This window comes from Platalea leucorodia (assembly GCF_965183815.1).
Source record: "Platalea leucorodia genome assembly, chromosome: 10".
NCBI lineage: Eukaryota > Metazoa > Chordata > Aves > Pelecaniformes > Threskiornithidae > Platalea > Platalea leucorodia.
The window spans coordinates 13,003,105-13,014,362 of record NC_138832.1 but is presented as its reverse complement, the minus strand read 5'-3'; the positions used below and the strand labels follow the sequence as shown (position 1 = coordinate 13,014,362).

General features: G+C 53.1%; 1 protein-coding gene across 1 annotated transcript; it reads right to left on the bottom strand.

The window, feature by feature from the left end:
- Positions 1-4,467: 4,467 nt before the first annotated feature.
- CNGA2 (cyclic nucleotide gated channel subunit alpha 2) lies at positions 4,468-10,746 on the bottom strand (the record flags this gene model as incomplete). The annotated part of the gene is made up of 6 exons (XM_082323416.1): positions 4,468-5,891; positions 6,573-6,679; positions 7,145-7,252; positions 9,630-9,800; positions 10,322-10,432; positions 10,634-10,746. 6 exons carry the CDS (start codon positions 10,744-10,746, stop codon positions 4,468-4,470), a joined length of 2,034 nt encoding a protein of 677 aa, XP_082179542.1.
- Between the last annotated feature and the right edge of the window lie 512 nt (positions 10,747-11,258).

Genomic DNA, 11,258 nt, shown 5'->3' with positions numbered 1-11,258 from the left:
GAGAGCTTGGAGCCGCCTCCAAACTTTCCTGATTTTCAAGAGACTTCGGTCCAGCTGAGCCCATAGGAGAGACACGATGCAGTCAGGAAGACAGAGCAAGACTGGAGCTTGCCCACTGCTTCACACCACAGAGGTCTTGGCTAGACAGCCAGACCCCATCTCAGCAGTGCAGAGCAGACTATTGCAGCAGCACAGCACTATGGAGACTATCAAGTTCAGCAGCACCAAGAGCAGCTGTACTGCTTCCCCTGCCACACCACACACCAGAACCACAGTCATCAGGGATCCTGGTGAGCCATGAGCCAACCATCCCCACAACCTCTGCGTTTCACACCTTTCCCCCGGCACTGCAGGCACCGCAACAGATCTTCTCACCAGGGTGAGCCTGCTGTGCTGCAAGACTCAGAGGCTTCTGGCTTCATGACAGACCCTGGGCTGTCACTGATTGCAGAGTGCAATCCCAAAATCCAGTGGTCCAAGCTCATATGAACCCTGCTTGCAGCTTGCTGACCTAACTGACCTCTGGAGATGGGGCAAAGTCAGATGGTCTCCTGTGCTGCAGTCTCCAGCCCTGCTGTCCACAGCCTAAGGAGAAGAGGTTATTTTGGGGCTTGTTCACAATCACCAAAATGGCCCCTTCATGCACATCTTAAGAAAAAAAAAAAGCAGGCAGCCAGGAGGCAGGAGTTATCACCGTTGTGTCCTGATAAGCTCGCTCCATTTCCCCCAGCTGTGAAATGGGTACTTACAGTTTCCAGAGGCCGATGAGAAAGCTTTTTCTGGTTATCATCCAGCGATGATTATTTCATTCCTAGAAGCGGTGCTCAGAAAGAAGGAGGGAAACCCAGGACCACACAATGCATTTATGGCTGATGCACTTGAGAATCCCAGCCCTTTTCCTGCAGCTCTGGTAGAGGCAGGCGAGGTCTGAAGAAGCACCCTTTGGTAGCAGCAGATTTGCAGACAACATCTGCCACAGAAGTCAGGGGGCTTCCCCGGTTCGATGCAACTGGAAGGGGTGGCTGCTGGGTGAGGCACACACGTTTCCCACCCGCCTGATCTCTCTGGAGGTCAATATATTTGCTCCATATTTGATGTCTCCCACCCACAGCACACAGCTGAGAAAGCTTCTGTTGTATAGGAGATTATTTTTTGCAATGGGAGAGATCTAAAAGAAGGAAATAATTGATAATATGTGGACCAAGCAGGTTAATGTATTGTGGTGCATGGGCAGGTCTCTGCAGGGTGCTCAACAGACCCTTAGAGTGGGCACCCTCCTGGGTGCCAGCCTTGAGGAACAGCCTTTGGCAGCCCTCTGCTTCCCATCTCCAGGAGAGCCTTACGGGGAAAGGTACATACCAAAACCACCTGTAAAATGGGCAGCAGCCAAAGCTGTATCTGCTGTGCCCCGTGTCCTCTCTGCCGGGAATTTAGGCAGCCTGCAAGTGCAGCTGTGCCATTGTGTGCTTCTCTCGCACATCTGCCTGTCCTGCTCACTGAAAAAATCATGGAGCTGCTGCTAATTTCATTAGCAGGCCCGTCAAGCAGTTCATCAATCTATGATTTCCTGGCTTGCCGCCGTGAGGAAACAAGCGGGATCTGCTCTGAATTCACAAAGCCATCCTCCGGGGTAATTTGTCTGAAGACTTAAAGTTTCCCGAGTGGATTATTATCTCGGATTAAAACTGGGGGAGGGAGTGGGTTCTGCTTCTTCCCCCCCCCCCCCCCCCCCCCGGAATAAACCAGAATATCCCCTAAGCTGCCAGCGGCTCCCCAGCCCGGAGGCAGGAGTTGCCCTGTCGCGGAGACAGGCAGGGCCAGGCAGGGGCACAGACACCCGCTGTGCGGGGCTGGCTGCCTCCCCGGCCAGCCCTGCTCCGCACCGGCAGAGAAGCAAAGCCCCAGGCTCTCAACGTGCCGCCCCCGGAGAGGGGCACGGATTCGGTGCGCGGGGTTGGCAGAAGGGACCCGAGAAGCGCCGGGGTGATGGAAGAGGTTCCAACTCGCCCTCCAAGGAGCTGCAGCTCCATCGGGAAGCACTCAGTGTTGCCTTGCCCAAACGCTCGGCTCCCCGCAGCTGAACCACGAGCGGCTGCGAACCCACAGCCCGCAGGGAGGGCGCCGGCTGCCGGGGCCGCATCCAGCCCCCGGCAGCCCCAGGGGTCCGGTGCCGCGGCCGGCGGGCGCGGCGGTTCGGCGGCTCACAGCACCCTCTCCTGGGCGGCAGCGGCGGAGGTGGGTGCTGGCCCGGCTCTGCTCCCCGGCGGAGCTGGCGGGGGGATGCTCTGCTCTGCCCTGCCCTGCTCTGCTCTACCCTGCTCTGCCCTGCCCTGCCCGCCCGCAGCCTCCCCGCCGGCCGCAGGCAAAGGACCAGCGGCAAACTCGGGAGCGATAAATCACAGGGAAGGGGAAAGCTGGGAGCCAGGGCTCTTGGTGTTATAAGAAAAAGCAGAGCAGAAACCACCTCCTCTTCAACCAAAATCATCTTAGTAATAAAAAAAGAACAGAAACCCTACAATTTAATTTAGAGATGACAAAAAACTTATCTTACCCCAAATTCTAATTTTGATAATTTAACCTTCCCTCCCCCACCAATCCCAAAAAGCGAGGCCATTATTTTTAAATGGAAAATTCTCACACAAAATGAAGAGAGGCAGTCTTATGTTGGAGGGAAAAGAAAGAACAAAGCAAATACCCTCAGTTTTCCACCATGAACCCTTCTGGGTTGATACCTCCCCATGTGTCATCCCATTATTTTAGCCAAACTATTGGCTGAATTTGAACCAGAACATGAATTCCTCCAAAATTCCCTTTTCCACCAAATGTTCTCCTCCATGGAAACAAGCCCCAGGCCAGCCCATGGACCCAGTGGACAGGAGCAGGAGGTCCCACATGCCTACACGCAGGCCAGGGCAAGCTACGCAACAGAAGCAAGAAATGAGGTTGCATCCTCCAGTCCCAGCACCTGCACAGCACCGTTAGGCATGGGTGGCATTACTGCTTGTGCTGAGGTTGCTGTTGCTTGCAGGGTTTTGGTGGCCTTTCCTGCACTGCACCCCTCATCAACGAGCTGCTCGCACTGTGGGGCCCGCAGGGCCGCAGCACAGACTGGCAGAGCTTTGCCGGTGCATGCGATGGTGCCATGTTTTCACCCTCGCACATTTGTCCCCGTGGCTCTGCCACTCATTTCTCCTCCAGGAGGCAACTGGTCTGCAAAGCCCCAAAACTCCCACTGAGTACAAGAAAACCTCCTGCCTAAGAAAATAAATGTGTTCTGCACTCTCTCTGAGCTACCCACAGCAAAGCAAATATGGGCACAGTTGGGTCCCGCCACTGCTTTGTTCCTTAAAAACATGTCATTTCAGTCAAACCCTTCCTGGCACATCTGGCCGTCATTAGATAGAGGAGAGACAGTTACTGTCTCCCTTCTGCACATAGCACAACAGGGGCGGTCAGGCCAGTGAGCCGCGGTCTTTAACTCTGTATTGTACCTGTCATCCAAGACTTCCGTAGCCCAAGTGGAAATCATGCTGCCTCCACAACAGGAGGGCTTGGGAATGCCCGTCCCCCAGGAAGGTGTGGTGCTCAGGGTACCGAGCTGCCTGCGCCAGGTGCCATTTGACAGCACCAAATACAGCAGAAGGGAAGGGAGAGGTAGGCAGGAGGATGGCAACTGCCTGCGCTTCTAGCTAGATGTCCAGCCTCAGTGTGGGTGGTGGAGATAACGTAGGTAGTGACAGTGAACCGGACAAGTCTCTCCATTTGCAGACATAAGAGGCACAGACTGGGCTGTCTTAGTCAGTTTTGGTATCTTGTGGGTAAGGAGTTTCTTGGTGCAGACTGGGTGTCCGCAGACACTCAGTGAAGACTATTTACCTAAAGTGAGTTTTAAAGGCTGAACCCAAAATGCATTTATAAATATCTGGCTTGTGTTTTGGTCTCTCTCATTGGGGTGGTTTTGTTATCTGCAAGGAATGTGGCATCTTCCAAAGCGCGTCTCCTCCTTGGTCCCTGTGTGGATGGGTAGGTGGCACATGGCAGGCTCTGTCCACCGTGACTCTGTGTCTCCTCAACATACATGGGGGGTCAGCATGTCCAGGTACCCCTCCTTGCAAGGTTCATGTCCCACCTTCTATTAAGGCAAATAGGAGGAAGGAGGTGTGATGGGCACCTTTTGCAGAAGCTGGAAGGAAATGTTAGCAGTGGCATTAGCCATTCTCCTCTTTCTAGTGATCCAAGTCCAAGGTCTCAGATCAAGGCAACAAGAAAAGGGACAGGCCAGAGGAGGAGCTAGGACAATCACCTGATTTGGAGCCATCTCAGGAGCTGCCATCAAGGCAGTGGCAGCAGCAATGCTAAGGACCTGAGAGAAGTCCCTGGCAAGGCAGCCACAGGATCTGCCTTATGAAATAGCAAACACTGTCTCAGCACAAGGCCAGACATCATCTAGCTGACTGCTGCACCCCCTCATTGCATCCCACCAGGTAAAGCTTTCTCCTCATCCTCAAGCAGACTGTCTGAGCTATCAGAGAAGAAGTCCTCCAGATCGTGCTGCCTCATCTTGGACTCCAGAACAGTGATGCGCTGCTTGAGCTTCATCTGAGCATCATTGTACTCTGTCAGGAGCTGGCCAAAGCGGGTGTGCAGTGTGTCCAGGTTCAAGGCCAGCCTGTCCAGCTTCTCCTCCGTGCTCTTCCTTTCTGTGCTTGCCTCTGCAGCTGACTCATCCAGCAGCCCTTCCTTGATCAGGATCTCCCGGCCACGCTCCTCCAAGACCTTTTTGGCATCAGGATACTCTGTGACTGCTTCCATAAGATCTTCCTTTGACAGGCAGAAGAGGTCAGAGTAGCCCAAGCTACGGATGTTGGCTGTGCGCCTGTTGCCCATTTTGCTCCCTTTAATGTTGAGGATGCTGATCTCACCAAAGCAACCTCCTGCAGTGAGCAAAGCATACTGTGTCGTTCCATCATCGGCCACCACAGCCAGCTTCCCCTCCTTGATGATGTACATCTCTTTCCCAATGTCTCCTTTCCGGCAAATGTAATCCCCTGGGCTGAACACCTGAGGGCGAAGCTTCAGCACCAGCTCCACCAGTAGACCTGCCTCACAGTCCTGGAAAATCCTCACCTTCTTCAGTGTCTCCAGGTGAACATTGATGGCAATCTCTGCCCTTAATTTATCAGGGAGATTCTTGAGGACTTCCCGTTCGTCTACTGCCTTCTTGTTGGTCCACAGGTAGTCAAACCACTTGATGACTTTGGTTTCCATGTCTTTGCTCACCTTGCGGAACTGCATGTAGTGTTTGATGGCATCAATTTTTGCCTGGAACTCTGCCCTGGTGGCATTCATGTTGGATATCATGGAACCCACATTCCCCACAATGGTGGCAAAGATGAGGACACCGATGAGGAAATCAAAGATCACAAAGAGGTACTCTTCATCACGCACAGGGGGAGGGGTCTCTCCGATGGTAGTCAAAGTCAACGTAGACCAGTAGAGGCAGTAGATGTACTCCCGGGTCAGATACCCATATTCAGGGTCTGTGACGTTAGGATAGACCCAGGTGTCCTCTCCAAAGCCTATGGCCTTTGAGATGGCATAATAAATGCATGCATTCCAGTGGATGATGACGAGGATATAAAGAACCAAGTTGCTGATGCGGAAGATGTTGGGGTGGCTGGTTCTGGTCTCAGTCCTATCAAAGAACTCAAACATGCGGGAGAAGTGCAGCAGCCTGTTGAAACGCAATTCAGGGCAGTGCAATCCCACAGCAAAGTATGCCAGGTCTGTGGGCAGGATGGAGAGAACATCCAGCTTGAACTGCAAGGTGTGGATGTAGTTATCCCGTAACTTCTTCAGGTCCTTAACCAGGAGGCCCTGTTCCAAGAAACCTAACAGAGAAGTAAATGATAGAATTATCTTGACTTATGTTCAGCTCTTCTGCAGGTTTTTTAAGCACTTTTGAGAAACGCCATGCACATGTGTGCATATATACACAAGGTCATCCAAATATTACTAGTTCCACCTGATCGACTCAGTTTACAAGCTTTTGTTATCACTCAAGACCTTCACCTGGCAAAAGCCACCTACAGGTATCACTTAGAGATTTACTCTGTTGTCACAAAGAAATGGGGACACAAAGGTTTCCATCCTCCAGACCATGAATTATTGCAGTTCTGACAGAAAATGTACAGCCACCTGCTGCGTTCCGAGAACATTAAATTCTACCATTTTTCCATGTAGATAATTCATTAGCTGAACTGATGCAAAATCGGAGATACAGACCTTCAACTATGCCCGAATACTAATAGTAATGCAGGTAATTTTGTACAATTATTCAAAGGTGAAGTTGAAAGCTGGGATGATTAATCTTTCATTCTGAAACTTACTCCGTTTCTCAGATCTTTTAATTAGATTCTTTCTCTGGAGACTGCTTCATACTAGTAAGTGCCAAGGTAGAAAAAACCCTCCTTCTAATGGAGCTGTAGATTAGGCCTCTCCCTTGCAGCTCATCTCCACTTTTAGGGGATTAAAGCAAAGCACTCACAAGCCAGGATGCTGCTTCTGCTTACCTGTGCGCAGACGGATCACTATGTCCCCAATGTAGATAGAGTCTGAGACATAGTCTAACACCAGCCAGAGGACAGCATAGGTCTTTTGCAGGTCACTGAAGCAAGCCCTGGAGGAAGGTCGTAAAATAGGGTGGTGAGACCAACAAATCATCATATCCTTTCCAACTATTACAGCTGAATATAGGCTGATTCTGAGGCTCCTAACTCTGCAACAGAGCTTGGCCACTTGCCCCTCTTCTCCTAGAAATCAAAACCCCGTCTCTGAAAAATCTGCCCTCCCTTGACCTAGGTAAAGCAACGTCTTGAAACCACCTCCCAAATGCATGTTACAGCTTTACCCCGAAATCAGGGTCCTTTCCAGCTGGGGCCAGAGGATGGATGCTCTACCTTTGCACTGCAGAAGTCACAGTGATTAGCAGGGGTTCCTTTCCTTTAGGTTCCCACCAGCCCCAGCACCACAGGCATCAGTTATCTGATCCTGGCTGAGCCAGGCTGACAGCCAGACAGCCAGGCTGACAACCAGGTAAACAGGAGGATTAGAGGAGACAGGGACCCTATACCTCCGAGCTCACCTGGCTACGAGCAAGCACCAGTTATAGAGGACAGGAACTGCAATGACAGCCAGCCAACGGTAATACCAGTCCCCCGCAGGGTCCACCACAAAGATCTGCCATTTCTTCCTGGAAGCAGAGAGAAGCCAGAGCTGGCAATGTATGAATAAAGGGCTAAACATAGAAAATAGGGTTAGAAGGAACCATCCGAGCCACATCCTTCATCCCTTGCACTAAACTAGCTCAAACATAGCTGCAGCTTGCGTGCCAGTCTGTAAGCTAAAACCAGTCCCCGCAGTGCTGAGCAAAAATGTCCGGCACTCTTTAAGCTCCTTTATGCCCAAACTGGGCTCAGTAATGTACCAGAAGAGGAAACTGTAGAACAGTAAGGCAAAGCAGGGGGCCAACAGGCACACAGCACCCCAGTGGCAGAGCCTGAAACAGATGTAGGGAAGAGGGTGATCAGAATACTTCTCCTTACATGACATATTGCCTCTCCCAGATGAGGTATGGATTGGTGCCAGACAGATCTTAAGGAGAAGACGAATTAGAGCAGGAAGGAAAGCGTGCTGCAGATCAGTGGGAGTACCAGGAGGGGATGCCCAAGCCCCAAAGCAGCAACCCGGAGGCAGCTGGTGTTGTAAGGCTGCCATCGCCATGCTGCTCGCAGCTGCCTGCCTGCAGTCTGCTCAGTCCTGGGTCCAGCCTTTGAACTGCTCCCAAGTGTTTGATCCTGCTCATCTTCAGACTCTGAGATACGATGAGTGTGCTCCAGTCACCAGATCTCAATGGAGAAGCCGGGGAAGAGGAACTCTGCGGCAGGGCTGATAGGCTTAACTGCTGCAGCCTGGTAGGGCAAAACTCCCTCTTCCCTCCCTTCCAGCTTTTGAACATGCAAAACTCCCTCCAGTGATAGGAACAAAACAACCCACTTGCCAACAGATTCCCCGTGCCCACCCCACTGCTTCTGACAGCTTCAAAAGCAAAACCTCTGCCTTGAAGTCTCCTTCCCCAGCGGCACAGGCAGCCGCACCCACGGTGCCCAGAGCATGGGGACCAGCACTTGGTGCAAAACCAGTGGCAGTCCTTCACGGTTGCTCTGGGTACAGACACAGACAGGCAGGTGGTCCAACCTCCCCATTAAAAGTGCTTATCTTTTGCTCAGAATCTGTAACTTAAATGTTTTTTCAGAAAGGGACTCTGCTTGCTGGGACATACAGCACGGCAAGCAGTGACTCACCTGCAGCCAGCCAGTACTGTTGTTAACACCCACAAGCACTAATAGCCTCAATAATGGTGTTAATTACATTGGTAATTTCAGCTTTAAATCACCAGTGCTGCATAGGGCAGGTGGCCAGAGTCACTGACATTACACTGACAGCGGGGCCAGGGCTGGAAAACCAGGGTGCTGGGTTAACCCAGGAAGAGGGAGTAATCATCTGCCTCTTGCCGAAGGCTTTCCACCCAAGCCTGCAACTGTGGAGGCTCCCGCAGCCGTGAACAGCAGCTCACGTTCGGGGTTACCAGACTTGGGGCTCTTCTTATCTGTGGAGCTGAGGACCTAGAAAACAGCAGAAGTTACCACCATCTGCCCAGGAGCCCACTGGCACCGAGCAGCCCTTTCACAGCACACCTCAGCTCCCTCTGATAATTAACAAGCTCCCCTTAACCTCACAGGGCAGAATGTTTTTTTCCATGACTAGTAAAGACCCAGATACAAGGCTCAGATATTTTGCTCCTACAGAAAACAATCATTTTTTGGTGCTTTAATTACCATGTATAATAGTAGGGTCCAGAGTAGTCTGTGAGCTTTGCCCTTTAATTAGCCAGCAGAAGAAAAGCCAGGTTATTGCTTTTCACCAGGAGTGTGAGCTGAGGAGATGAAAGGGCTGGATTTGAAAGAGCCTTTTCAGAAAGCTGCCGTCACAGTGTCTGCTCTTGGGGGGGCATGGGCAGCAAATGCACTCACTTCATCTCCCTTCATCCTGAAGATGATGAATGAGACTGGCAAATCCCACGCATTTGCACTTGCTGTGGTCTCCTGGTTGGAAACCCCACATCCCTTGGCTTGTCCCCAGCTCCTCATACGCACAAGCTGAAGGTGCATCTCTTTACAGACCCAGGGCTGGCTCCAAATGCCAACCCTAGTGTTGAACTGCTCTGAAAATGGAGAGGTCTGCTAGCTGTCATGAGCCATGCAATGTGTGTTTCCTACCAGGGCGTGAACCAGGGGAGAGAAGATCCCACGGGTGAAGGACAGGCCAGGTCTTTTCCACAGGGACAGACTACCAGGTCCTGTGTGCCTGCACAACAGCCCAGCAAAGCCAGGCTGGCTGCCAGGACAGGGGCTGGAGAGGGCAGGGAGGACCCTTCCCACCACTGCATCCTACTTCCCCCTTTTCCATCCCCATCCACCTCCATTAGCCATCAGTGCTGGGAGCCCCAAGCACCGTGCACGGCTGCTCTCCAGCCAAGGACGACTGGGGCCACAGGGAAGGGACCCTACTTTTTGTTTTCCTCCTCAGTCTCCTCATCCTCTAGATCATTGCCAGTGCCTGCAGTCACTGTATGGAACTCGGGGCCCTGGAACCGCTCGAGGAAGGGGTCTGGCCTTTGCTGCTCCTCGTGCAAGCTCTTGCTGGCCCAGTCCCTCAGCACCAGCACCAGCCGGACTATCCTGGACAGGGGAGAGAGGCAGAGTCAGGAGGTGTCTGAGGAGCAAGGAGAAAGCAAAAGCCTGAGAGCAAGCAGGGGGGCTACAGCTGAGAAGAAAACTCTCACAGCTCCCTCTCAAGCCCAAACATTTCCTTTTTCCCCCCTTGTAGTGATGGTATGGGACCAAGAATATAAAAGCAAGAGAGCCCACCCTGGCAGAGTCCCATGGCTCCTTCCCTAACCCTGCTGCCATTCCCACAGGGACATGAGGAATGTGTGGGCGACAGGGACAGAGTGAGGCTGCCTGCAAGGAAAAGGAGAGCCTGAGCCCTCGCAGGGCCCCAGAGGTGATGGAGCCCTCCCCTCCCACAGCCCCCGCCATGGGCACTGGGGCATGCAGAGCAGCATTCACAGACACTGGTCCCTGCAACACTTGAATGCCATACAGCAGGAGGGGATCCTGACTCCACGCAAGTCCCCAGTGTCAAAGCCAGGCACAAAAGGCTCAGGGTCACCCTGGGCTGGCGGCACACACAGAGGTACCTGGCCAAGGCTTGCCTGCCTTGGAAAGCGGAGGCAGCCGGCTGCTCCCCGCCATCCGGGGGAGCCCCTCTCCGCAGCTCTGAGGAGGTGTCATCCTGGGTTGAGCGGGTCCTGCAGTGGGGAAAAGGGGGGATCACAGCCACACCGTGTCATCATGGCACCTCCCCACAGCCACACAAACTGGAGGAAGCAGGCAGCTGAGGTTTGGCATCACAGCCTGCCCACGCCAGGTCTTGGCAGACACACCGAGCTGGCCCTCCCCTCGCCCGCCCCACCACTGCCTCCCTCAACCAAACCAGGGACCAGCCTGACCTCCTGGTGCTGAGCCCCGTCCTCTCCGCGTCACACTCTACTCGGGCTTGGGTGGGTGGGCAGGGGTGGCAGTTGGCCGGTGAGATGTGTAGACCATTATTCTTGGCCGTCATCCTCCATGTGATGAGACCATGGGCACACACCCTGCCCCAGAGAGCTGAAAAGAGCAAAAAACAGCTACAAGAGGAGCCATGTAGGACATATCACATGGTTTGAACACAGAGATATGGCGCAGCATGGGAAGAGAGAGGGTCAAACCCTATGGGATGTGGGCACCCCATGTTTTCCACTACCAGCCGTCACTGATGCTGCAGTAAGAGTCCTGCAGAGCATTTCACCCTCCCCAAGAGATTCCCACATCTGCCTGTGGCCCATGAAAGATGCTCTCCTCTTCGTTCAGGCTCCTCAGCCATTGCCGGGGCAACAGCATCCCCAGCGAGCCGTGCCATAACAACGAGCCCACGGCTCTCAGCACCACTGCCTGCCCAAGGACAAGAAAATAGACTCGTAAGAGATGTAAGCACAAGGCCAGCCCTGGCGGGGAGATGCTGTGGTGCAGCAGCATGGGGTAGACTTTGCATGTACAAGGGTGTTTGCACTGGAGCAACTGCCCTCCTTCCCCAGG